General features: G+C 46.1%; 3 protein-coding genes across 5 annotated transcripts; 2 read left to right on the forward strand and 1 right to left on the reverse strand.

Annotated features, from left to right (window-relative positions):
* Positions 1-238: 238 nt before the first annotated feature.
* Positions 239-5,179, reverse strand: ralaa (v-ral simian leukemia viral oncogene homolog Aa (ras related)). Of its 2 annotated transcripts, none has more exons than XM_062479295.1 (5): positions 4,995-5,179; positions 3,591-3,746; positions 3,250-3,458; positions 2,938-3,112; positions 239-2,790 (listed from the first exon to the last, which is right to left on the reverse strand). In XM_062479295.1, the coding sequence occupies exons 2-5, from the start codon at positions 3,702-3,704 to the stop codon at positions 2,668-2,670; spliced, it is 621 nt and encodes a 206-aa protein (XP_062335279.1). In that variant the 5' UTR covers positions 3,705-3,746; positions 4,995-5,179; the 3' UTR covers positions 239-2,667. The 2 variants fall into 2 exon arrangements, with proteins under 2 accessions (XP_062335279.1, XP_062335277.1); XM_062479293.1 differs by having other exon boundaries at positions 3,591-3,840.
* On the forward strand, positions 4,631-11,211 carry zgc:111976 (mediator of RNA polymerase II transcription subunit 1-like). 2 transcript variants are annotated; one of them, XM_062479291.1, is made up of 17 exons: positions 4,638-5,461; positions 5,681-5,763; positions 7,277-7,352; positions 7,455-7,509; positions 7,696-7,828; positions 7,921-7,949; positions 8,607-8,678; positions 8,801-8,875; positions 8,961-9,037; positions 9,119-9,184; positions 9,274-9,385; positions 9,510-9,634; positions 9,763-9,887; positions 9,973-10,168; positions 10,271-10,366; positions 10,473-10,575; positions 10,720-11,211. In XM_062479291.1, exons 1-17 carry the CDS (start codon positions 5,443-5,445, stop codon positions 11,102-11,104), a joined length of 1,827 nt encoding a protein of 608 aa, XP_062335275.1. In that variant the 5' UTR covers positions 4,638-5,442; the 3' UTR covers positions 11,105-11,211. The 2 variants fall into 2 exon arrangements, with proteins under 2 accessions (XP_062335276.1, XP_062335275.1); XM_062479292.1 differs by lacking the exon at positions 10,271-10,366 and having other exon boundaries at positions 4,631-5,461; positions 9,973-10,237.
* Positions 11,212-12,477: 1,266 nt separating this feature from the next.
* On the forward strand, positions 12,478-27,961 carry si:dkey-192l18.9 (F-box/LRR-repeat protein 7). The gene is made up of 4 exons (XM_062479301.1): positions 12,478-12,897; positions 14,823-14,912; positions 25,022-25,627; positions 26,465-27,961. Exons 1-4 carry the CDS (start codon positions 12,861-12,863, stop codon positions 27,199-27,201), a joined length of 1,470 nt encoding a protein of 489 aa, XP_062335285.1. The 5' UTR covers positions 12,478-12,860; the 3' UTR covers positions 27,202-27,961.
* The last annotated feature ends 35 nt before the right edge of the window (positions 27,962-27,996 follow it).

Raw genomic sequence — 27,996 nt, forward strand, 5'->3', positions numbered from 1 at the left:
TGCCATGCAAACTAAATGTAGATGTGTGGTGTAAAATCGTGATGCTTTTTTAATATACATGCTCACAAAAGTAAATTATTCGCCAAACTTTTTTTATCGATTGGTGAACGGTCGATTGTTTTAAAGTTAAAACACAAGGAAACGTTTAATGTCACGTCATTACTGACTTTAAAAAGTCAGTAAAAGCCCCCCCCACTTCATCTGACACATGAAGTTGAAAAGTATTTATGTCAAAAAATGTCTTAAACATCACTTTATTTGTCTTTCCATTAGCTCACAAAAAATGAGAGTTGATATGCAATTTCAACCCTTGTACCCAGTCACATTTAGATACACTAGTGGTTCTTTTTTTTAAAGTAGTAAACATAGACACGACAGTAACTAAACAATACAGGATACATAAATCATCACATCCAAGAAGGATGTGTGGTTTGACATATTAAATCAGAGATAAATAACACAAATGTAAAGTTAGTTAAAATATATCAAAGGCAATACATGTATTAAAAAATTAAATAAAAAAAGAAAGAAAGAAAACAATATCCGCAGCCTGAATATTACATCACACCAATTAGTTTGGTAAAAAAACGTTTTTCTATTTCCGTATTCACAGTCTTGCTACAACAGGTCCTACCTAGTCAGAATCCACTGTGAGACATGAAGACAAGCAATCTAAACAGCACAGGGAGTATTGATATTTTTTACAGACCATGTGTTTAAGTTTTGTAGGAGCTACAAGACAAAAGGACACATTCATACTCAAACTCATAGAACATGCTTGAACACACATCATTAATGTAAGAGTGAGAAAATAAGCTAGCACCATGGATGTAAGTAATTGTACATAAAGCACAGCATGGGCCAACTGCATCCTCTATCAAAGGAAATATTTGTATTTTGAAATCAAGTCAATGTTTGAACCAAGGGATTAGCCCTTCTGAGTTGTTCAGGTTTCAGTAGGTTAGTGTTCTTATGAGGAAGGACAAGGATGTAGTGTAATTTGGTGAGTATGTGTAGTAGAACTTCCCAATAACTGGGTTCTTTAAATATATGTCATACATATATTCTACATATTCATATACAAAAATAGGGATGATTAATCAAAGAAGGCTCTTAAAGCCTTATTCAGCAGCTACTTGAGGGAAACAGAATTAAGTATTTTAAACTGTGACAGCCAAGGCATCTAGAGGCTTTAAATTGTTTCCCAATCTGAAATACAAATTTATGACAGTGGTTCCAGTAGTGTAGTGCTCAACAATAAATCAGAAATGAATAGGACCCAATTATTTAGACGATTGACAGAATGGATAAAATGGTTCACAGGAATCAAATGGAATAGGTATGGATATAGAACAATTCTCTAACACATCACCAAATAATTGCATATTATTGGCTATCTAGTGGTAGAGTGAGCAAGAAGATGGGTAGAGGGGCTCTAGTCTGCTTGTTCACATTCACAATGGTCATCAAGGCATTCGAGGCAGAAAAGCCCTCACAACCACTAACCCTACACGACCACTCAAAGGTTGCATTTGAGTCACTGAGCAGTCGTCCGATCAACATAAACAGTTTATATTACACAGTTGTGACACACACCAGGTTCTGAACGTATCTGCACTTGGTCTGTCTTTGGTGCCTAATTACTACCATTACTAGTAGGCAGGCAGGACCTAATCTGCTTTCAAAGCTTTTCACTATTAAAGTAGAAATAAAAGTCCAGGCTGAGAGACCAGAGCACTTTGAGATGGGTTCAAGAGAAAAGTGTTGGAAATGACTTTGTGATTAGTGGACCTCCCCTCCCCCCAAAAGAGAATATGAGTGCATATGATTTCTTTAAAACTTATGTACCGGTAATCATCATCTCAGTACTGTTTGACAACCCATCCAATGAAAATATGAAATGTTAGACGAACATATATACTTTTAAAAGTCCATTGCTCCACTGAGTGCAGGAATACAAATCTAAATGGATGGGAGTTGATGAATCTTTAGATGGGAAGAATAATATTAGTGTGCTTTTGTGCATGGCAACTAAGAGTTGACACCTTCGCAAAAAATATGAAGATTTATATGTTTCATCATATTCTTTTGTAAATAATTTACTATACATCACATGGTAAAAACGTTTAAATGATGCACAAATACCCATGCTATTCAGCTCATGTCCTACGAGGGATTTTTCTTTTTCACACTTTTTTTTTTAGAATTTTCAACCGATTAGCTGATACAATCATAATATTTTGGATTTTGAATCCCAGGATCAGTGTCAAATATCATGGCAACTCCCTACCCCACCACTGTCTCGGTCTTCCTGTACATCATTATAATATGCATCAACGATGTTACAATTTTTCTTTGTAACATTAGCCACATAGCCACTTCTAGTTTGTGCATTTTCCTACTTCGGGGGCCCTACTCCTAGTTTTTTGAGAGACAGAGGCTGCAGGTTGATGTTTTTTGAAGTGTCATAGAATAAACAATCTGACGAACAATTTATAATGTCCTTGACTGCTAAATCGGAAAATGTATCATTTGCCAGTGCCACTGACCTCCTGCCCAACCGGTTACTTCTGACACAAGACCAAAAGTAAGGGCCAGGCACAAATCAAATGCAAAAAACAGATAAATGTTTTATGTACACCAGCAGTCATTGCTGCACCCATGCCACTATAAAATACAGCATCTCTCTCTAATTCTCTTAGCCAAACTTTTACTTTTCTTTTTTCCATTTTTCTCTTTGCCGTCCTCCATTTTCCTGGCTCGGATTTCTCTCATCAGGTCAAAGAACACCTAAAATCACAGGTGACGCATTCAAAACAATGTTTAGCTACATGGCAATGACAATGCGTCTGAAGTAGCAGACGGAACCCATTTCTGGATGAACAACTGACCGGTGCAGGTTACAGTACATCGGACAGCTGTGGACCACAGTCTTACCTTGTCGACGTTGGCACGGGTCTTGGCAGAGGTCTCTACGTAGCACACGCCCCACTGCTCAGCACGTGTTTTGGCCTCTTCTGCGCTCACCTGGCGCCGGTCTTCCAGATCAGACTTGTTCCCCACCAGGAGGAACGGCACGTTCTCGTCCTCCTTCACTCTCAGTATCTGCTCTCTGCAGGCCACACACAGTCATCAGAGACAGCTTTCTCTACTCACAAGCGATACGGTAACCTCACCATGCTTGACATGCCCTACTGGAAGACAAACTCCACGAAGAAAGAATCATTCTGTAAAAGGATGTCACTCAACCTGAAATCTGCTGTTGCTGCGAACGACTCGAGCTCGGTGATGGAGAAGACGCAGAGGAAACCTTCCCCACTGCGGAAGTAGTTATCCCGAATGGCGGCATAGTCCTCCTGTCCCGCCGTGTCCAGGATGTCTATCTGGACCTCCTCCCCGTCCAGCACAACTTTCTTCCTGTAGCTATCAGCTTTGGTTGGTTCATAATCTTCCACAAACTAGGAGTGTAACAGGGTAAAACACATGAGTGAACTCGAGAAGAACTGCACCACAGTCACAGTATCAAATAGGAAAACTGTCCACTCGTAAAACGTGGCAAGATAAGAAAGCAAACAGGCGGGAACACTTACCTCGTCATACATGAACTGCAGAGTGAGAGCAGACTTCCCCACTCCTCCGCTGCCCACCATTATCACTTTGTGAAGGGCCAGGGAATTCTGTCCCTTTGGCTTTGCAGCAGCCATGACGGTCAGGACTAAGCACCTGAAGTTTTAGGCGAGGAAAGTCTTCAAGGAAGAGTTTGGAGGGCAAAACAAAATGGTAGGTTAGCCTGGTACGGTTGGGCAGCCGATTCCAACCGAGGAGCAGAATGACACTGTCCTTTGAGGAGATGAAAAGAGGCATTAAGAGAGCATGACCTCATTTGCAATGCACTGACCTCACCCTGTGTATTAAGGAATACTACCACAAGGGGGCAATCTAATAAATGTACTCCTTGATACCCCTGTATTTTGTTTTAGGAATTTATTAAGAAAAAGCAAGAAGTACGTAAACCTAGAAAAATGCAGGCAAGTATACATTTCCCACACTACTTTACATCACTTTATTAAAACTACAATACCATATAAGGTTTATAAATGCTGAACACCAGAGGAAGTAACACACCTGTAACTTCACTGTTTATTTTGGGGTGTGGCGTGGGGCAGTTCATCCTTCACCGAATAATATGAATCTAGCAGTGCTACTTTAAGTTATTTACTCAGCAAAGTTTACCACCTCTAGGCAGAAACTAGCTGGTCAATGTAGCCCAATATGATTCGGTCCAGCTGTCAACTTGTTAGCTAGGTAGCCTAATGTTTGCTAGCTAAAGCCACGTACTTGTCACGAGTCCCAATCACTGATGATGCATTAATAAATAACCTAAATAGCTAAGCTAACTCACGCTAAACATAAATGTTCTTGGTAATAATTATCTAGACTAGCCCTTGTATTATTTGCCACCTAATGTAGGCAATTGCTTTAGAAAGGTGGGAAACTAAGTTAGCTGATTAGCACCACTAGCTAACTACTTAACCAGCTAACTAGTTTTAACACGATTATTAGCTAATAATACCATTAGTGTCAGGTGGACACCATATTAACTGTCAGTGCAACTACCTAGTTTGCGAACTAGCTTTTCCCATAGCACCGCCAGTAGAGAGCACAGGCTAGCTAGTTTAGCTAGAATTGTGGGTTGGGTAGCTAGCTTCATACATTTTCTTCATGGTCAAAAAAAGTGTTGACCCAGATCGATAGCTAACTAGCACGCAAGTAACAGGTCGCTATTCTATTAGTAACAGTAAAGTCCTAACGATCATCGTAAGTGCTGGCTAGTTCCACTAGTTCGTAGGCCACCTAACCTGGGGTACTCTGTTTAGCATGATAAGCTAGCTAGCTCTAGCTAGTTTAATCGTTTAATTGCAGTCTAAATTAAGATTCAGTCCAGCGATTACCTAGTGCAGTATCTGTCAAGTGGCATTATTGAATACGCTCACCTTAGGACGCAGCTCTTAGGTATTATGAGAAAATTTCGAAAGCCGATCACTTGTTCTCTAGGCTAGTCTTCTCACACAAACAACCAGACAAGCACTGACTGAAGTACCAGGCTGAACTACGCCCGCTTGGAGCTGTTCCAGACGAGACGAGTTGTCTGCGTCCCCAAGACACACTGAAAGTGCCCATGGGGGCGTGGGTGGGGGATGTCACTCCATGTAGCCTGTACATATATTATTTTTTAATCAGTGTGGTGACGTGGCGTGTAGGTGATCAACAAATAGTTGAAATAGTAACAAGTAACAATGGGTATGCAGCTATATTCTATCTGACCATCATCGTTGCGAGGAAGCGAGCATAGCACGTGTGTGTGTGTGTCTGTCTGACTCGACTTGTGGTATCTGTTGGTATCATCTGGCCTTCAAACATTCCTGGTAGAATCTGCAATCGATGGCTTTTCGCACGACCGGTAAACTACCACAAGATATATTTCTCATTTAACAATTTCCTACATGACTATATACATCTCATATTGTGGGTTATTTCAATTAGGCTAATGATACGAAATAGTCTTTGGTTGATTGATACCCAATCTTACATTTTCAGCTACAAACGCACGTGCGTACCTTAGTTTGAAGACAGTATTAATAATACGCAATTACTATAAATTATATCTTCTGTGCACCAGGAAAGTCTCTTGTATCTGATCTTCACTTGAAATATGCGGAGAAGAAATGGAATGAGACCTTTCAACTGGTTCGTAGGTGCATGGTAAGAATGTATTCCTACTGAGAGGCGTATACAATGCTTTCCAGATGTTGTTTTTGTTAGATTTTTGCGGGATTAGAGCTGTACTAAACATCACACTGTAAACAAGAGCTCGTTGGGTGCTGGTGTCCTTCCCAAATGAGTCCCCAAGGAAGTGTCTTGTCCATTTTGCTCTTAGATGGCGAAATTTATCATTTAGGAGAATATACATTTAGCAGGAAAAATGTAATATCGTTTTGTTGAATCTCCCCTGGCAGAAGGTTTCCCTACCACAATTTGACCTCTAGACGACATCTTAATCCGATCTCAAATGGATACACAATAGTCAAAACCAATGATTTGGAATAGCAAAATTAACTTGTTTGTAGGCTACTCTTTTTCGAAGGGTGGTGTCAGATAAGGACATGTGGTCTGGAGTCTCACATGCTTAGTCTGTCATGGAACTGTTGGCCACCTTGTTCCTGGTTCCTTTCAACTCCTAATGCTCCCAGGGGCCACTGAGACGAGACATCAATTTAGAAGAAATTAACCCGGTCCACTCTCGCAGAATGTTAGCTACACTGATTGTCATTGATCTTTCTAATGTAGCCTTGTTGGTTGTCCCTTTGAATGCATCCCAGAATGCTTAGGGCCTTTGTGTTTTACCCTCGTTAGTGAGCCCAGGTCAACCTGGAACCCCACGCGTCAATTCAAATGGCAACTGAGATTTATTAAAATGTGTGACAAGGGAATGCAGAATAGTAGATTAGGAGTGATGATCAGCTGAATGGATGGATAACTGAGGGATCCTCAGTTCTAACCTTATTATGTGCTGGAAGGCAACGGCACACACAAACACTCTCATTAGATGATTGATGTCAAGTGAGCTGTTGGGATCCCGGTTCATTGCCCAGGTTAAGACACCATAAACTCCTGTCTCATCACTCAGCTTTGTAGATGGAAGTCAGCAGCCACGTATACTACTTAGATGTTATTAAATTGAATTGGCAGAGCTTTATCGCCCTGTACAGGTCAATACACATTAGAGTAATGGAATCTTATTCAAAAGCACCATAAACAATTGAACTAAACTGTAAAGAAATGCCCTCCTCTCCAGCTACCCTGCCCAGTTAGGGTTGACCTGTCCTGGGAGGTGGTTTATTTTGATTTGGTTCGGTCAAAGCAGGGACAGAGATGATTGCTTGGCTTCGCAGGAAGTTGAACTTGGCAGTGGTCAGTCTCCCGGGCCAGCAGAGGAGGGGTCAGTCAGAGGCTGGAGTTATGGGGCAGTGCTATTGGACATGTGATACGGTGTATGTGTGGTCCGAGGGGATATGGAAGCTGGAACCGGGCCATGTGGATGTCTGCCAGTGATGATGTTCAAGCTTAAGTACATTCAGTTCTTAGGAACTCTCCTTGGTGCAGGTTTTTCTGCTTCCTAATAAACACGGAGCTCAGAGTGCCTGTGGCTTTTCGTGGCTTCAGCAGACAAACATATCTTAATTTAGTACTTTCTTTGCAACATTGTTCTTTGCAGGATAAGTCCAGAGGTGACCCCAAACCCTGTGAGCCACTGGTTAGATGTCTGAAAAGACTCCATGAAGCACTCAATGGTAAACAAGCAAAATCATTTATTTTTGTTTTATGCATTTCTGAACCCTTGTACATTGTATGCTACGGGATTAATTCATGTATTTTTCTATTCTGAATGTCAGTGTCCACTCTGAGTTGCATGGTGTCCCGTTTAGAGATGGTCGCCAAACAAAGAGGGTATAGATCTGACAACCATCGCTTTACTTACTTTCTATTGTTTCTATCTTTGGGTAAAACCACTGTTTACTCTTTTTTTTTCTTTCTCTGCTGGATCAAGGGACTTGATTTAGAGTGTTGATGATGCTTAATAAATGTATTCATCTCCCTTATATTTAACACAGTTGTTATCTTTCTTATATTCAGAATGGGGTCCCACCTGAGTCCCAGTGAGACCACCTGCTACCTGACGGCCGACCTGTTCTACCTGGAGGTTCTGCTCCTGCCAGGTGGAGGGGTGGAGGATGTTAAGGTGGCCCAGCATGGAGAAGCTCCTGTGGTAACTGCTGCTTCTAGAATCTCACATCCTGTCTGCCAGCTTTATAGAACGAGCCAGTCTGAAGCCAACCTCTTGTGTGTTTTGTTTCCTAGTCAAGTGAGTCCCTTCTAAAGCTTCTGAGGTAAGAAGCAAATCCTGTTGACACAACTGTGCAAATACTGTGGATGATGAGGTGTTCGGTGACTACTCTTAAAGATCCTGTAAAGTGGAATTGAAAATGAGTTTTAAGTTCATCACACCACAGAATAATATGTTGTTAACTACCCATCCAAATTAGAATGAGGAAAAAAACCACCGACAAGTATGTTAAATTAGGCTTTGAAATAGTGAGAAAATCAGCAGTCTTCTCTGCTTGAGACTGGAGGGGCGTGTCGCCTGAAGGAGCTGAAGCTCCGCCCCCTCGAATTTATTGAATTTACCAACAACAGCAACACTAGCTAAATCAATTGCAGATATCAGAACAGACCTACCTACAGTCTCTTGAGTGTTTTATGTATTAATTACTTTGTCTTTGCATCGTACCAGCTGAGTAACAGAATGCAACCGTCTGTGATCTGACATAGATAGGTGGCTGTGACATAGATCGGTCGGGTTTTGGCTCCGCCTATACAAAACCTGAGCTGAAAATGGAAGAGAAACTGTTCAACATCTAACCACATTTCAGTGTGACAAAGTTTTCGCGCTTTGCACATGCTTTCAGGAACTAATTTCACACGTATATAAAGTACTTAGAAGCAAATCATGGAATTTGCTTTACAGGATCTTTAATGTGTCACAGGTCAAGGAGATTTGAAGAGTTCTCGGGGAAGCTTGAAGGCCTTGCGTCCCTCTACAACATACCCGGAGACAAGTAATGTTGACGGCGTAACTGTTGCTGGTGGTTTAACTGTCGTTTTCTGTTCGGTCACTGGTCATCATTGTTTGGGGTGTAGTCATGTTGTTGTGTAGCGTATGTCTGTGTTTGTTCAACAGTGAGACCAAAGTCAAGATATTCACATCGCTGCAGCACCTAGGGAGAGATCTGCAGAAGATATCACATTTGCCGAGGCAAGTTCATTCTGTTAATTGTTGATGGAAGTGTTCTCGTCTGTGCTGTCAACTTTCTGAAGTGCTTCAATATAGATTTTTTCAGAGCACTGAAGGAGTATGATCCTGGAGTGGACATCATTCTCAATGGCAGACTTGGGTATCTGACTGTGGGCAGAGAAGGTGCAGTGACATATAGAACGTACTAAATGGCCTGACGGCCTCATAGTCACTGAAACCAAAATATTGTCTTTCCCAACTTAGGCTGTCCAATGAGCATTCAGTTCTTCGTCAGTCCTTCAGACATCCTCCTGGGGTTGTCAGGACCAGGTAAAGTAGGTCATTGTCTTCCACACACACACACACACACATTCTTGACTTCATGGTCTTGGCTACTGACGAAGTTCTCCTAATCTCAGAGAGAGAGAGTGTCGGCCATGTGACTCTGGTGACAGTGGGAGCCAGTGAGTCCACCCACAACCTCCAGATGACATCACTGATCCCACAACCACCTCAGCTTGACTCTCAAGGGTACCCGTGACTGCGTTGATGGTCATCTTGTCAACTCAGTAGTGAAGTCATCCTAACAGGCGCGGTTTCTCCCACTGTTCTCTCTCGCTGGAGTTTTGAATGTTTTCCTTTTTCCCTTTGACAGTGACCCAGTGTTCAGCCCTCTGAGTGAGGCGACATGTGAGGCTCTGCCAGCCTGCTTCCTTCTTAAGCTGCAAAAACCGCTGCCTGTGCTCTCTGCTTTTATCAACAAGATCAACCAAATCACAGGTGTTGATCTGTTCAGGTTTTAAATGTGAACCATCCATCTAGGTTTGTTTAGCATTTTCCGGGGGACAGCTATTCTGGTGTGTGATTCACAGTATCTCTCGGCGCTGTTGTCTCTCCCTGTTTCGTAGGTGTTGCCATACCAGAAACCGACCTGCAGTGGGCGCCCTTACCCCAGTTGCTGATGGAGTTATCAGGGAGAAAGAACTGGGATGAAACATTATCTGGGCCGGAGTCGGACACCTTCTTCATTGTGGTATTCCTTCAGGAACAGTGTGTACCTCCTCTTAAATGAGTCATTTACCATACTGACCTTCTTTTTCAATCCTTCACTCCCCCAGTCGCTTCCTGGCGAAGTGCACAGCTATGTGGTCCCAGGGGCTGCATGGGCTGGAGGGACGTGTAAAGGGTCCATGGTGGACAGCATCCCCTTCACTCACCCTGCCCACGTCCCTGCCCTGCTGGAAGTCCTGCGCCATCAGTGTACCGTCAACACCCTGCTGGCCAGCTGTGGGACCGCGACCCGGCGCAGCCCAGGTGAGCGGCTGGCGGCCCCTGGTCTCAGTGGCGCCGCGCAGCGCCGAGTCTTGATGGCGTGTGTCAACGGTCATCGTGGATGTAATCAAATGTGCCCTTTAGGAGCGGTGTGTGATCTGTACTGCGAGGTCCTTCCGGTGTGCGAGTCCAGCTTCTCTGTGACCTTTCACCTTTCTGAGAGTGACTCTCTTGCTGTGTGTAAGTCTGGCCGAATGCCTAGAGATGAGGTGGCATTTTGAGGATCCGTTTAGAGATTTACTTTGTCCATTTTTATATGATCGTATCATATGATTCCTTTCTATAGTGGTTGTGAATGTGGAAGACTCCCGACATCTTAGATGCAGCCTGTTTGCATCAGGATTAGAACAGTCACCCATGGATGAATATATCTCGAAAGTCCTAAAGAGGTATGTTAGGATGTTCAAGGAGTATTTCCCCAAACGGGTATTCATTTATACAATAATACCTCATTAAACAGCTGACCAAACTGAGTCGCATGAGTCGTGTGTGTGTACTAGTTCTTCACTGTCGAGTGTTGCTGGCTTTTCCAGATGTCTGTCCATCCCGGTGACCATGAGGGCGTTGAATGGGAAGCTGGAAAAAAGAATGACTCCCCACACTCTGCCCGCCCGTCTCACTACCCTGGCAGGTGCCCCTCCCTCTGTCCTTGTGTCCCAGGACACCGTCAGCCCCAGTGTCACTGAACCCGGCAGTGTCTGGTCTCCTCCCTCCGCCACCATCTCCCAGAGTGTACCTGGAGCAGATTCCGTGGCTGCGGTGTCTGCCTCCGAGTATTATCTCATGTCTGTAACCGCATCTCAGCCTGTTTCTGATTCCAATACAAGCCTTCCTGCCAACCCTTACCCCTGTGTCTCTGTGGGTGTGTATCCATCGCACTGGATAGCCAGCAGCAACCACCTTCCAGAACTAATCTAGGGGCCTTAGTGTTTAGCGTGTGAACCATGAAGGATGTGGGTTATGAGGCTCTAAATGATAGCTTTACATTTTTAAAGATTCTCAAATAAAAGTACATTACTAACCAGTATTTGTTTTGTTGCTACATCACATCAACATAATTGGCTCTAAAAGTGTAATTGCTTTTATAAAAGTATGATTACTAGATTTTAATTGTTTTGCTTGTAATCAAGGACTTAACCCACTGGTGTGAGAAGCCCACAATTAAAGTTAAATCATTTGAACTTAGCTGTAGCAGCACTCTCCATGACACATGGAATACATTGGCAGTACTTTCCCTGATCCTTAGGGCTTGCTTAGAAAGCACTCTGAAAGTTGCGTGACTCCCATGTGAATGACAGGTTAGGCTATTGTCAGTGTTTTTAAAGGGTCTGGGATTACAGTACAGCATGGGTGAAGGGGTGGTCAAGGTTGCTTCATTGTTTTCATCGTTCTTTGTCCCTCAAGTCAAGGGCAGAAGGCCAAATGGTTTGTCATAATTTACGGGTATACTTCAGATATGGCAGATGGACAATAGTGTTTGAACCTGAAACGACTCCTGACCAGACAGCATGTACTTAAAAATATCTAACGTAGCACTGCATTATCAGACTATATAATAATGAAGATCCACGTGAAGTGCCAATTTTGTTAAAATAAACCAGCACATTGTGTAAGGGTTAGGGTTTAGAGTAAAGAATTGGTTGGTCACACCAGTTTTTATGAGTTTGGCTTCAGATCCATCTTGTTAATTTACCTCTCACGCTCGTATGCATGGAAGTAGAACACATTCTTGGTGTTCATTCCGGTGTGGCATAGATTGTTGCCCATAAAGACTTTAAGGTTTGGCATTTGACCCTGAGAGGACAGCCAAAAAGCGAGTTGATTGGTACCATGTAAGCCAATCAAACGCTGTAAAAGAATATCATGCAATTTAAAAGCATCCATAACACCAGAACATGCCTTTACTGGTATCAACACCTTACCAGTTTAGCTGCAGTTGGAGATACATCCTTGAAACTGAAATGTTAGGGTTAGGGATTATGGAGATTGAGAAGCTTTTGTGCGTTTTTAGAAATAGAATTACAGTGTAGGCTTGTATGGTGATGTGAAATGTGGACGTTTTGGATGGTTAGGCTGCCAAACAGTCCAGTTTAACAACCTTTGAAAGGAATACAAAGGGTGTAGCCTACTGTGAGATATTGTATTGTTGCATATTAATTCACTATTTTAAAATGATGACAAGAGTCAATTTTACATTGTGTGAACGGCCTTGGTCCCCCAGTACGTTCTGTCTCTTTAAATCTAGAAGAGAACTGTGCGTCTCGATTGTCAAAAGTTACTGGGCAGTCGTGGCCGCCTCAAGGACTGCACGCAACCTGATCAACAGCTGCTTGCCATTTAGAGCTTTTGAGAATGCTTTTTGATTCCGCTCGATAGCAGAGTTTGTAAAAACAATGCAGTCCCGAATAAGACTCGAAATTTGACAACGCTTGGACCTTAAACGTATTGTCTCCTTTGGAAGATGAAGTAATCCGGTTGGGTTTGCGTAATGTTGAAACCTTCTTTCTCCCCGTTACTCCGTCAACATCTGGATTAACCATTTGAAGTCAACGGTCCAGAAATAATTCATTTTGAATCTATTATCTTGTTCGTGGGCTCTCACGAGTGTCCTGGACTGTAATTTTGGGGATGACTTTTCGGACGAGTTTTGCACATATATTATGCAGTCTTTAGGATGGGTGCGAACAATGGGAAACAGTACGGGAGCGAAGGTAGGTTTTTGGAATGTCCAGACTTGGTAAAAGTATCGTGAGGTGGTTGTGATTTTAAGATTGTAGTCTTCATCTCTCTTTTGTCTTGAATTGTACGTAGCTTTGGGAATTTCCCCCCAGAATATGACAAGACACGTCTGGTTACGTCCCATTATTCGAGCAAACGTCCACCCCTTCCCCCAGAAAATTACAGTAATAGGCCAAGTCCTTGAATGATTTGCCTGAAGTGTCTTTTATTAAAGAAGTTAGGTGGTGTAGGGCACTGTGTTTCCGTGATAATGCAGACCTTAAAAGAAGTGTATACATCACCCTCATACAAGTGTGTAAGGCCATGTCTTGTATGAAGATGTAGATTATACATCAAAAGCCTACCTCAGTGTCAGTGACAGATATGGTGACATATGATGACAGTGGAGTGTAATTCGAGTGGGAAGTTACATTGACAAGACACATTTCCCACATTTGCAGGAATTAAAAATAGGTAATAGTAAGTTTTATGTCCATAACTCATATTTCAAGCTTTGTTAACCCTTCAGCATCCTATCTGCATTTAGGACTTTGGTCTTATTTGCTTGTAATCACTTCAGCCATCTTCAGCACCTCTACAGCAATCAATGCCTAAGTAACATCCCCTTTCACACATTAGAAAAGCAGAAGACAGGAAGTGGGAACTTTTTTAATAACTGTTTTCCACAAATACCAGCAGGCTCCTCGACCATCTCTTCCTCAGAATGAGTCAGCAGCACATGGAGTCTGGAGATGAGCATAATGTGTACAATTACTACGGTCTGATACAGGTTATAGGTTCTTCTTTTATCTGATATTTTTTGAATTTTTCTTCATTGTTATGCTTTATTGGATAGTTTTAAGTGACATGTGACAGGAAAGGTAGGGAGAGAGACAGGGAAGACATGCAGCTAAGGCCCTGGGCCAGATTCAAACCCAGGGCAGCTATAGTAAGGACCCTGCCTTCATGGGATAAGCACTTATCCGCTGAGCGACCGTGGCAGCTCAAGGCTTTCACTTGGTTCTGTCGGAGAGTTCTCTATAGCATTACAGTGAAGACAGGGACGGAGCTAGACATTCGTGGCTGGAGGAACCCACAGAAGAACATCTGCATGGACCTTCATCGAGAGGCTGTGAGTCACTTTCGAGGACTGTGGTGGAAGCCAGAGCAGATGTGCTGGCTCGGTGATGTCACCACAACAACGCCGTCTGCCTCACACAGCAGTTTTGAGGAGAAGGACACATACAATTTGCATTAGGCCTCTCTAAAGGGTAGTAATATACTAGTCATGCATGTATGTGAGTGTGTGGATATGTGCGCGTGTACATATGTCAAGGGGAGACGTATGGAATTTGATAAAGCACTGTAAGCTAGTCTCATGAGTGAGGAGTTACAAGAAGGCTAAACCTTTTAAACAACAGAGGCAGGCCTCTTTTAACAGACTAGCTCTACAGACTATTATTTTCCCCTTCTCCTTTTGTGCTTTTACATGCACACCACTCAAGCCGACTCAGTGAAAACGACTGTCCTTGATGTGTGTGTACTTAGGCGTGAGTCGTGGGTGTGACTGTTTGGGAATACCTCTTAGCCTCTCACGCTGGGCGAAAGCACTGACCTCCTGTTCTTAGCGAAGCCACAACGCTGTATTTATGATCTGACGGAGGAATGAAGAGCAATAAACAACTGCCCCACCAGCAGGCCTCAGCTCCTCATAGGAGTCTCATGGAGAACGAGTAGAACAACAACTGGGGGAAGAGGGTAACAGGACCGAATCTAAACATGAAACGTTTACTGGTTTTATTTGTTGGCATCATTTAGGATTGTCGGACATGAGTCGGGATTGGGCCATCTTCTCAGCAGTCCAACGGTGTAGACCTCGTGCCCTGACTGACTGTGTTTCCTGACTGTTCTCTCACAGGCAAAGGGAGCTCCAGCATCTCTTCTGACATTAGTTCAAGTACGGATCACACACCGACTAAAGCTCCAAAGAATGTAGCTACCACCGAAGGTAAGGCATCTGGTGTTCATTATTTCCCCCCCCCCCGCCCCCTTTCCTCATCCCCCATCTTCCCCCATCCCTTTCCTGAACACCCCCCCCCCCTTTTTTTTTGTTATACTGCCTATTTTTGGAGAAACTTGTGTGTTCCTGGGATAACCCTAAATTGAAAACAAACTCACGGCTCCCATCAGACCCAAGTAGCCAAAGGCCTTTCTTGTCCGCTGTTTCAAACCTCCATCCCCCTTACAGTGGAAGAATGCTTGTCCAAACTGTGGTTATATCACGGCTAATGTGTGGCCTGTGTTTGAATTCTGCGTGTATGTCTGTGTAGGTTTTCAGCAGTTTAGAATGTGTTTCACAAAACTGTCTTTAGTGTCTACTAAGCTTCAATCTTCTGTTCCACCATATTCAAAGGTCAGGCAATTTTCAAACACTTAAATACTCCTTTTTTTTGTTGCATAGTCTCCTATCTTTTTTATACATGCTTTGAGGAATGAGGTATTGTGGGATTCAGTAGACCACACGAAAACCAACTCATAGTCTAGCCTGTAGTTTTAACTGTCACTCAGCCAGACAGTGGAAGGTGTTGCTGAGGGACAGTAGAGATGGCTGAATGAACAAGGTCTCACCATGGCACTGCGTGGAACTGCATATTTGAAAGCAGTTCTGTTGCAAGTGTGCCACTCTGTATGAATAACTTTGGCAAAGAATTCAGTCTAGAATCCAGTCCTATAGAGTGCGGTTATGTAATAACAATCAAATGCGCGAAAGGTTAATGGGTCAATTCATAGGGACTTTGAGTTTGTGCACAATCTGAATTTCAGACAAGGCACTGTATTGTTTTTCTCTAAGCTGTGACGGAAATGCTGACTCACTGGAAATCTGCAAATCCAGAGGCTTCTGGAACACCAGACCAAGGAATTATGGGAAATGGATCATTTGGCTGCGTGTGTCTGCTGGGAGAACAACCTGTGTGAGACAGGAGGTCGAGGCTGGTGTCTGCCTGACCAGAATAGGCCTCCAGGGTTATGACAGAAATGGGAACCTTTTTCATACTGCTAAGTGGGAGTAAATGCATGGCCTGGAACCCACACAACCACAGTACCCCACCACCCACCCCGCCCCCACCCATCCCCCCAGCCTTTAACACACACTTATACAGTACACACGCACACACACACAAGCCCCAAGAGCCATTTAAACGAATCAGGATACAGTCTGGCCTGCTCGGATTGTGAGTAAGATGATCATCTGGATCCATCAGAGGTTTTACCCGGTACGTGCTGTTGAATAGGAGTGGACGGTCTCCAGTCCGTGGATCCGCTCGTGTTAGGATTCAGCAGCGATGTTTCTTTAACAACACAGCACTCTCTCTCTCTCTCTCTGCTCTGTTATCATGCTGGCCCGAACACGGCCTTGACTTGATTTTAAAAAGGAGTGTCTCACTGTGAGTATCAAGTTACTGTGAGACTCACTCTCTTGCCTATCCTCTGACCAGAACATCCAGTCGTCGGCCATGTTTCTTGCTATGAAGAAGAAAAAGGAAAAGGCACCTCCCACTCATGAAACCCAAGAACAAAAGCTGAGCATTTGGGCATTGCCTCGTGATGAAGTCATCCAGCATAATTTGGCACCGCGTTATTGAGGAGAGCTTGCGGCTGACGTGCTTACGACCTGCCGACTGTGCATTCCACCGGTGGGATGAGATTCAACAGTCGCGTCACAGTAGGGCTTTACCTCTGACCTCTCGGCGTCTGGTCGTGGAAGCCCCTGTTCCAGCAGCCCTGTACCCCAGGGTACCTCAGGAATGTGGCTCGGCCGTGGAAATAGCGTGCGTAAAATAGACAGCACGTCAGCGCAGTCGACAACCAGGACTGGTGTGGAGACGTATCCTGCGGAGGAGGGTTTGACCACTGCGTCGCGGGGTTCAGTTTGCCTTCTTCAGCCCCCGATAAGGGAAAGAGCAAGTGGGGAAAGTTGAGCCTATCACAGCCATGTTACTGTGAGACAGTATGCTTGATACAGGCGTATCTGGGATTAGTTATGGCACCAGGAAGGCAGCGTAGAAGCAGGGAATGCTGAGAAAAATACACATGCCTGCTTCCTTCCTGTCTGCCGGGGGAACAAGGGACACAGGATAACAGAGTGTGTGGGGAAAGTTATGTATTAGCGTGCTTGAGAGACAAATTATCACTATTGAAACTTCAGAAGTAATTGAAAATTATTTAATAACCCACACATGGAACTTGTTACATATCTTACCATGAAGTCAGATATAACGTTTTTGTCCTCAGAACTGTAATTGTTCTGGTGTGTTCCCCTGTGGCCTTCCTGGGGTCAGAACAAGGATCGTCTGAGCAGTCTAAACACTGCTGAGTAAAGAACTCTCCTGTCTCCAACATGTTAATATTTTGACCCTCCCAAGGGCCATAAATCCCCCGTACTTCATCTATTTGTAAACCATCCCCTTACTCTCATTTTTTTTTCATCCTGTCTATGGGACTATGCACTATGAATGATTCATCTGTGAAATATGTTGTTTGTGGATGTTTTCCTGTAATCAGGACAGCTAAACACTGCTTGGATGTAAGGTTATCTTCACAGAGGCTCCTTGTGATTTCCTCGAGGTTCCTTCCACCCTATGAACCTTTGTGTTGCCCTCCGGTCAGATTGGGAAGGAACACAGGTCATACAGTATATCTGCCATGGTGGCGGTCTCTTCCTAAACAAACAATAACAGACGCCTGATGAACTTCACACTCGCGTAGCCGCCGTGTGTTTTCAGAGCTTTGCCGAAACGTTTCGGCCGTGCCCAAGTTGTGGGTCCGGCCACCATTTGTTTTGCAGCTCGACAGCTGTGTTGAGAGGTGCTCCGACAGGCAGGCTGGTTTGTTTAGAGGAGGAAGGCTCGCTGTTTCTACAGGGAAATGTCTGGCAGGTGCCAGACTAGCCCTCAAGACCCCCGACTCTTGTGTTTGACTGCTGCTGGGGGATTACCAGGAGCACTGTTTGAGCTTTATCCCTGTCTGGGGAGAAGAACTTTAAAACATGTTCACTTTCGCAATTCTTTACAGATGGAATCGTATATGATATGTGTGGTGTGCACAGTATTGTGTGTGGAGTTAGTATGACTGGAGAATGGGTTTGCCTGACAGTCTTGTTTGTTTTACAAATCTATTGTGCTTATTCAATGGGGAAAAACCTGTGAAAGAAGAAGGCCATCGCTGTATACGGTCGGCTGTGTCCACCACAGCCTCTGTCTGCCTCCCCTCCCCCTTTCTTGCTTCGCTCCCAGAGTCAGGAAATTTGAGCGAAAAGTCACCGAAAAAGGGCTGGAGCCGAGATTGTGAAAGAAAAAGAAAAACAAGTGGAAGTGGTTTACTGAAGGAGGAGGGGAAGGAAGGCCGGCCGTTGAGCAGCTTTCCATCTCATAACTCTCCTCAGATCACTGCTTATTTATTTCCCGTCTCTCTCTCTCTCTCTCTCTCTCTCTCTCTCTCTCTCTCTCTCTCTCTCTCTCTCTCTCTCTCTCTCTCTGTCTCTCTCTCTGTCTCTCTCTCTGTCTCTCTCTGGGAGAGCAACTCTCGCGAACGCAGTTGCCATTTTGCCTTCCCTCTACTGAAACCCACTTTTCAGCATTATAACTAGAGCATGTTTGACAGGAGTGAGGGAAAGGAACCCATTTGGCAGGAGCACACTCCTGCATGTTAGATTTTGGCCCCGCACGGATGGTTTGGCTTGCGATACACCTGGGTCTAAGTGATTATGTGTGCCAGTATGACGTCAGAGGTGGTTAACAGGCTTTGCCTCGCATAGGCTGAGCTCGTTTTCTGGACTTATCTCCACCTCTCTCCTCCAGGTTTTTTATCCTTAAGCAGCATAGAGTGACAGTCGAGACGGAGGCAGCTATGACCTGTGGATGAGAGGAAAATTACAGCCCTACATCCTTACACCCCTCACTGCCAGAGAGGGAGACTTGTAGCAATGTAGCCTTCAAAGCTCCCTGCATCCTACCCCCTTCACTCTCTCTGGGGCTCCCACCACATGAGATCACTACATCGGTTCCCCATCATAACCAAACCAACTCTTTGGGCTCGTGTTGGTTTCCCCCAGTCCTCTGTGATCTGCTGTGCACATGTGTGGCGCAAGGCAGATGCTACCCATGGTTTTAATGTGGCACATTTACCGTAGCCGTCACCCCACACTTGCTGTCTGTACTGCACCCCATCTAAAGGTGGCCGAACGTTCAAAAACCCCACCTCAAACTCACTCAATGGAGCGGAAACTCTGTTTGCCCGCGCTTGATATCGTGATTTAGCGAACGGTAAATTCGGCGTCACCTCCTTATGTTTCACAGTCAGTGCTGTGCAAGAGACTGGATCAGTCGGGCCCTGATGCAAGATTGCTTTTGGAGCCCAGAATGTCATCTCCGTTCTGGGGAATTAGTACTGTGATAAATAGACACACACAAAGGCCTCTCTCTCTCTCTCTCTCTCTCTCTCTCTCTCTCTGTCTCTGTCTCTGTCTCTCTGTCTCTCTCCTCTATCTCCCCTCTCTCTATGAGGGAGGGAACTATAGAAGAGCAAACCCTGGGTCTGGCGGTCTGGCGGATGTTTGAGCGCCTGCAGTCCTTGCAGAAGATTTACGAAGTGAGGAGAGGAGACACGGAGGGGGGAGGCGAGGGGAAGGAGAGGAGAGAAGGAGGTGGAAGATAGGAGGGGGAGAGGAGAGGAGAGAAGGTTGTGGAGTAGAGAAGGAGGAGGGGAAGGAGAGGAGAGCAGAGCAGAGAGGAGGATGATGAGGACAAAAGGAGGGGGGAGAGGCAAGCGAGAAGGAGGGGGAGGAGAGGAGAGAAGGAGGAGGGAGCAGGAGAGAAGGAGGGGGAGAAGCACAGAGAAGCAGGAGGAGAGGGAGAGGAGGACAATAGAGAGAGAGGGAGGGGGAAGGAAGGAAAGAAAGAAGGAGGAGGAGAATAGACAGAGGGGTGGAGAGGAAAGAGGGAGAGGGAGGATAGGAGGGAGAGAGAGAGCCTATGTGTCCTTGGAGTAGACAGGGAGGCCCTCAGAGGCCCGGAGTCTGGAGGATACTAATGTTGTTTTTGGGGGTGCATGTCAGAGGTTCAAGAGGAGCCCTACTGCACATGCTCAGTGAGATACATACTAGGTGTGGGAGCCTGGGTCGGGGCTGGAGAAGGGAGAAAGGCTGTGGGGGTGGGAGGGAGCCAGGCATTTTGGAACTCCCACAGTTTCCTGCCCTAGTATGCACGTTGTGAGTGGAACGCAAGGCCCCATTGTACTCTGAGCTTGTCTAGTGACGTAACAGCTTCCTGTAGTGAAGGCCCTTGTGATAGGCAAGCTGTTCAGCTACACTGAAATATCAAATCACACCTCAGCAATTGACCCTGCTCTCCGCTAACTCCTAACTCACAGCACGGTTGCTTTTTCAAGCATCTTGCATATACTCTTGTCAAACTATGTACTCAAATCAAACTGAAAACCCGACCTATCTTTGGACATTCTGAATTCCCCAAAATCCATGTGGATTTTCTCATGACATGCTATTTCCCCCCTTAGTGGATTTGGAAAAGAGACTTGACACAAGACATCAACTGCCAGTTAGGGTTTGAAAGTTACTGTCCCTCACTTTCCCACGGCATCCCCATGGTCACACTTCTAGTCAGGGCAGGAAGACCTCAGTGGAAAGTCTGGAGGGAAGGAATGTGTCACAGGAGTAATGGCACTGAGGTAATAGATTGGTCTGTCTTGCCAGATGCTGCAGCATTAGTCGAGGAACTTTCTTCACAGTCCTGAGAGATCTTACGAAAAGGTCCTCGGTTTATTAGTGGACTGCGTCAAGGTTTGACCTTGTCTGATGTGCACTTGTCTCAGGCTCTGGTATCAGCAGGCTTTTTAATTTTTTTTAACTTATCTTCCCTCTTTTTTGGGGGGGGGGGGGGGCCTTCTCTCACTTTCTCCCTCTTGTGGTGCTTGTGTGTTGGTTCTCTCCCCTCTGCCTCTTTTCCCTTTCTTTCGTCCTCTACGTTCGAGCCACTTTAACGGATGAATTCACTGTGCTGACACGTGCATCCCGGGCTCTTGTTCATGCAGTCGCCTCGTGTCGTCTTTCAGAATCTTCCGATGCTTCTCATTGATTGACTTTGGACTTCCGCTTTTAAAGAATGCTTCGCCACATGCGTCACAGAAGTGAGCTTGGCCTTTGTTAATGAGATCCTGCTGAGGAGAGGGTTAGAGGAGAGGGAGAGCTTCAGTGGATCGTCACTGCGTAAGGCATCCATGGTGAATGCTTCAGAGGGAAATGCCTTGGTGTGGTGACACACTCAGAACACACGCATTTCTCTTTTATTTCCCTCCCTGTCTCTTGTGCCCAGTCCAACATTAAAGGCCAGATGTTCGACTGTTTCGTCTGATATCTCCGACTGAAGAAAGTTTCCACTTATCGGGGGGGTTCATGTGAAGGGCAATGCAGGTTAACGAACAGGGTTGACGATCAAAACAAGACAAGAAGTGTTTGTGTTCGAAACGGTCAGGATTGGTTGGTAGTTCCGTGCGAAAATAGAGCATTCAGAAGCTGGAGAAGATTTGGACTCTGCAAATGAAGTTCTGGATTTGGTCACTAAAATCGAACTAAACTGAGTGGTTGAGCATGCTGCCAGGCCATAGCCACAAAACAAAGACTGATCTATATTGTTCCAAGATGTTCTTCTCCCTGTTTCAACCTGGGAGTGTTTCTTTTTTCAAGTCATTTGTTTTGGCTGGATCCTCATGTTATGTCTGCCTTGTTGTTTATCTGCATACTTGTGTTGGTCTACAGTCCCACCAGCTTTGTTTGTCCAGGGTCGATGGTTTTCACAAGAAGACCATAATGAACTTGGACTGTCAAAAGACATTTTGTGTGACTCCTAATGGCTCGAGATGTCGTGCCCGTCTTTCGGCGGCCTTCCAAGATTGGGTCCTCGTGAAGCGTAGAACCACAGAGGGAAGTTTAACTTTTATAACTTATGCTCTGGCTGGAGAGGTTCAACCCATGCGAAGGTTGGAGTCAACGTTTCTCTCGTAACACTCTGTTTTCAATCAAAAGTTATTAAACAATTGAAACTGCTGAGAGGTCCGTTTCCTCTGCAAAACAGTAGTGGGGTAATGTTTAGCAAGGGTTTGGATCTTTGGTTCTCGTCTGTGAAGAGCAGACTTTCCGACTCAAACCACTGCTTCACACTTGATCAGTGTTTATTCATTTATAGAAAGCAGATGGCACCATCAGCTGGTTGACAAGGCCTGCTTGGTTTCCTTGAGAACTTCATCTTCTTCTTTTTTTACCCGTCCTTATTAACTCCACTTGTCCTCAAAAAAGAACCCCAGGTGCTTGTTCTGAAAATAGAGTGAAAAGAACACAATGGGGAGCTGTCTTTGTTGAACTCTTCCCACCAGCTGTGCCTGAGGGATAGGAGTGATGGGAGGGAAATGTAGCCTAATTAACAGCACTGGGATTCTTCAGTCTTGGAACACTCTTAGGATCAGTGACACGTGTAATTACGCCATTTGGAAGTCGCTTCTTGGCCAGTGGCAGATGGTTGTGTCTCCTTGCATACTGTGCGAACTCCACTGCATTAGCTAGAGTGTGGATCATTAAGCAGTGTCCTGCTCATCCATCAAATCCAATAGATCAAGCGGCGTGGCTGTCAGGCATACCCAAGGCAGATGTTTTTCCCCTGTCCACCGCTCGCTTGTGCGGAGTGATATGTTGTATGTGTGTTTCTAAGTTATGTCGGAGAAGCATTGCCTAAACACAGGCTAAATCCACAAACACGAGGGATTAGCTCAGGAATCTGCACATATTTATGAAGTGCTATAAAAAACATAGGAGCTTAGAACAACTATTCGCCATCACTATTTGGACAGGAATGAACACTTTTGAGAGGCATATTCCCCCCTTTTTTTTTCTTTCTTCGGGCCACTAAACCCCCTGGGTGTTGATGAAATATTGGTCCTCTACTGGGGCTCTGTGAAAGTGACACGTGTCACCACAAATTAGATCTGCTTTCGGGGACACAGCCAAATGTGACCACTGTACATGCTGGCGTTTCTTGTTAAACCCGTCCCATCATTCAAGTGGAACCCGTTAAGAAAGGACCACCAAAGAGAAGTGCAGCCCAAGTGTTCTACCGCCAAGGCCACCACTAGCCCCTGATAGCCACCAACCCACAACCACAGCCCAATGACATTTCTGATACTGGATGAGATATGTTTTCCCAATATGGACTTCTAGTACGACGTAAAGATTCCAGTCCTCAAGCTCCACTGTTTTGAAGTATTCCTTAGGTTTGGAGAGTCTTTGTCTGAGGCCTAGCGAGGAAGGCTGTGCCTTTTTCACCTCGTGTTTCAGTCAGGTCCGATAGCAAGGACATGTCCCCGAGAGAGGATGAGCCTGTGGATGTCATCACTCCTTGGCCAAGTCAGACTGATCTCAGGTCAGGCCTGGAATACACATCTGCAGGATGGAGTAGCTGTCTGCCTGCCTGCCTGCCTGCCTGCCTGCCTGCCTGCCTGCCTGCCTGCCTGCATGTCTGTCGGTCTGTGTGTCTGTTCACACAAATCTACATGACAGGCAGAAAGAGGGACACACAGACATCCCAGAGACAGCTGACTATGTCTGCAAGCATCTATAAATCCACATAATTGAATTTCCATGATTAACGTTAAAAGCTCCTGTCCTATTTGGATATTGGTTGCAGTGCCACCATATATTTTGATATCACATGATACCATAAAGTGTCCAGTTGCTGCTCGTGACTAAGGTGTGACCCAAATAATAATCAGAGACCAGCCATACTCTCAAGAATGTTGAATTACTCTGTAGGTCAGGATCTTGGCATCAGTTTGGCATTGTAACAGTATTTGTTGTCCTTTTGGGATTCATTTATTAATCGTGGAGAGATATAATGTGGAGCTCCTTCCCACACTCATGTTTTCGTGCAGGAGGCTTGACAGCTGAAGAAAATGAAGGTGGGGAGATTAAGACACCGGCATATTTCCCCTAAACATTTCTCCTCTTATCATGCAATTGTACGATTGTCCCAGCCATAAGATTCATATTTCAACATGCGATAATACCTCATTCCTAGCTGATAATACTCGGCACACCAGGACAACTAAGGTGACATCACTCTAGCGAGTCCTTTCAAGGGCTTTCAGTGATTCCTATCAGTCCGAGTGAACTCCCCCTGCTTTCAGGGGTGAGGAGGAGGAGGCGATAACATCAGTGGAGAGCACTCAGCACCCTGCCATGATCTCCTGGCCCCACCAATCAGATCTAACACAGTGGGCCAAAGTGGGCGCGGCCGGCCCGGTCTCACGCCACCATCGCCACGGTGATGGGTTCCAGCCGGAGCCTTCTCTCACGCCTGCAGCCGCCGGCCTCCCGGCGGCGCCGTGCGGCAGGCAATCAGCGCACATCTGTCAGGAAGGAGCGGTGTTTACACAGGGCCAGCCGCACCGCGCCAACCGCACCACCAAGAGCCTCGGCTGCTCTCTTTGAACCAGACGGCTTCTTCTGATAAGGAGGCCCCCCTTCTGATTGCCGTTTGAGCGCGTGCAAGATAAACTCGACACTTCGTTTTTACACAAACATCCCATAACGACAACATAATGACATCCATGGCAACACTAGTTTGGCCCTGTTGATGATAAAAGAGGGAATGGCTATGGTGCTATCTGTGCTAGAAAGGATTTTAGTTGCTTTGCGTTCTCATGGGGTAGACAATAACAAATGGCTTTATTGTTTAAAAAATAAATAAGGCAGCGGTCAAGTGTTCCATAAAAATGAATGGTTTGAAAATGTTCCTCCGCAACAGCAAAAACAAATTACAAATGAAAAATGGGTATTGACTTTTGAGGGAACAACACTTCATAGTTTTCAGACTGAGAAAAGACACACATTGAACACGTAAAGTCTCCTTTTTTTCTCCCTTCTACAATGCATGTGATTGATATCTTTCTCTCTGCTTTGGCTCTCTGTCTCACTATGTCTCTCTCTTCTCTCCCTCTCACTCTCTCCCACTCTCTCTCTCTCTCTTTCCCTCTCCTTTCTCTCCATATATTCAGGCTCCGACCCGAGCGTGCGGACCCTAAGCACCCCCAGCCCTGGCCTCATCCTGCCCCCCTCCCACTCCCCCTTAGCCCTCCCCAGCAATGGCCATGAGTCCACCTCCTCCTCCTCCTCCACCCCAGCAGAAACAGTTGCCATGGTGCATTCCCAGCCGGGCCAGCACACACGCACCCGCCAATCAAAAGGCCACCACCACGCCGCCATCGACCTCCTCCCCGACCACATCCTCCTGCAGATCTTCAGCCACCTGCCCACCAATCAGCTGTGCCGCTGCGCGCGGGCGTGCCGCCGCTGGTACAACCTGGCGTGGGACCCTCGCCTGTGGGCCACGGTCCGCTTGACCGGGGAGCTGCTCCACGCCGACCGCGCCCTCAGGGTGCTGACTCACCGGCTGTGCCAGGACACCCCCAACGTGTGTCTGACCCTGGAGACGGTGGTGGTTTCTGGCTGCAGGAGGCTCACCGACCGGGGCCTGCACATGGTGGCCCAGTGCTGCCCGGAGCTGCGGCGCCTGGAGGTGGCCGGTTGCTACAACATCTCCAACGAGGCCGTCTTCGAGGTGGTGTCCCGCTGCCCCAACCTGGAGCACCTCAACCTCTCAGGTAACCTCGGGAGGCGTTTCTCTTGTGTCATTATCATGGGAGTCCCAAGTTGTGAGTGAGTTGAATCGAAAGTGCCGGGTACCCCCAAACGTAGCAGACAAGGTTCCTGAACTGTCGAGCGTGCTTAGTCCCAGCTTTGTCAAGGAGTGGCTGCTACTTGACATCACAGACATCTGCGGTCCCCGCTCAAAGAGCCATTCTTCTCAGTCCTTCTCAGGCTTCTCCTGCTTCTGAAGCTGCTAAAAGCATTAAAGGAGTTTGGAGCGCTCTGCCAGCCTTCTGCTCCCATGTGGGGGAGGAAAGGCTTGCTCCAGCTCCGAGACCAGGACTGTATTCCTCCACACCAGCTAGTGCGCCAGTCTGCTGCTTTCATCAAGGAAATGACACAAAAAACATTGACTTTGACTGGACTTTGGTGGCCAAGTGAAACCAGTGCCATTAACCAAAGGAAGTAGGCTCTTTGTTGTAAAAATAGCCTCAATTGCTTGCGGGGTATTCTAAAAGCTTACAATAATGAAATGAAGATGTAGTTCTTTAACTGGAAAGGATTTATCCCCAGACACGTTTTTTCCCCTAGAAAAGGGGAAGACTTGATATTGTTATATCCAAGTTGGTCATGCCTTTAGTGAAAAGTAGGCCTGTGGGTTAGGCCGTCGGCCAGATTGAGCAGGTTCTGCTATGGCACCCTCAAGTGGTCTTGTATTGCTTAGTCATCCCCAGAAAAGCCAAAGAGAAACCAGTGCATTATGGAGAAAACCATGCTCAATGAAATCACGGCTAAAAGCAGAGCCAAAATCAACTCGTTAACCTCCCCGTTCCCTCCCTGTTCCCTCCCAGGCTGCTCCAAGGTGACCTGCATCAGCCTCACCCAGGAGGCCTCAGTCCAGCTGCCCCCCCTACACGGCCAGCAGATCTCCATCCACTTCCTGGACATGACCGACTGCTTCTCCCTGGAGGACGAGGGCCTGCGCACCATCGCCTCCCACTGCCCGCGCCTCACCCACCTCTACCTGCGGCGCTGCACGCGGCTGACGGACGACGCGCTCCGCCACCTGGCCCTCCACTGCCCCTCGGTGCGCGAGCTCAGCCTCAGCGACTGCCGCCTGGTGGGGGACTTTGGGCTGCGCGAGGTGGCCCGCCTGGAGGGCTGCCTGCGCTACCTGAGCGTGGCGCACTGCGGCCGCATCACCGACGTGGGGGTGCGTTACGTGGCGCGCTACTGCCCGCGGCTCCGCTACCTGAACGCGCGGGGCTGCGAGGGGCTCACGGACCACGGGCTGGGGCACCTGGCGAGGAGCTGCCCCAAGCTGCGCTCCCTGGACGTGGGCAAGTGCCCGCTGGTGTCGGACAGCGGGCTGGAGCAGCTGGCGATGTACTGCCAGGGTCTGAGGAGGCTGAGTCTGAGGGCGTGCGAGAGCGTGACGGGACGAGGGCTGCGCGCGCTGGCTGCCAACTGCTGCGAGCTGCAGCTGCTCAACGTGCAGGACTGCGAGGTGTCGCCGGACGCGCTGCGCTTCGTCCGACGACACTGCAGACGTTGTGTCATCGAGCACACAAACCCTGGCTTTTTCTGAAAGAGGTGAAAAGATGGGGGGGGGGGGCGGTGTTTGATTCGGGCTCTGACAAGTGGATGTTGCAACATTCCTGCTCTGGGGTTTCACGCATGAGAGGAGCAAAGTTGTGGAAGCTGGTGTGCAATATTTGCCTTTTTGTTCATTCTTTATTTGCATGGTTGTTGATAATGCTGTCCTTTGAGTACATTTATATGGAATGTATTTAACATATTTATCTGTAAAAAAAAAAAGGGAAACAACTTTTCCAATGTATTGCTTGTGTTTTGCATCCGTTTGTGACGTATTGTTACAGTATGCTACAGCAATGAGCACTGGGTACAGAGAAGCAGGTGATACCCTTCTTATTTTACTTTTATGTTTTTTGTCCTATATCACAACAACTTTCAAAACAGACTACCATCTACAGTTATATCATATTTATTATAAGCAGCAAATTGTTTCCAACTAAACCACTAAGAATGTAGCCCCCAGCAGGAAGCGTGCCTGGTAACCTTAAGGTCTTGCCTGACCCTTTTCAGTCTTAATAAGTGCTTTTGGGGGTTTTATAATGTGTACATTATGCACTTTAACAGATGCAAAAAGACTATCACTAACAATGAGCTTGATGTGTCTGACTGATTTGTTGTGCAATGTACAGTATATAGACTCAACCAAGCTTCTCCTACCAAAGACCTGAAAAGAACAGAGTGGATGTTGTTTAAGTGACCAGGAACACATTGCTGCTACAATTACTCTAATAAATGCCTTCGTAATGAACTTATTTACACCCATGAAGACTTTTTCATCTCATCTCAC

The sequence above is a fragment of the Osmerus eperlanus genome, chromosome 15 (genome assembly GCF_963692335.1).
Source record: "Osmerus eperlanus chromosome 15, fOsmEpe2.1, whole genome shotgun sequence".
Classification (NCBI taxonomy): Eukaryota; Metazoa; Chordata; class Actinopteri; order Osmeriformes; family Osmeridae; genus Osmerus; species Osmerus eperlanus.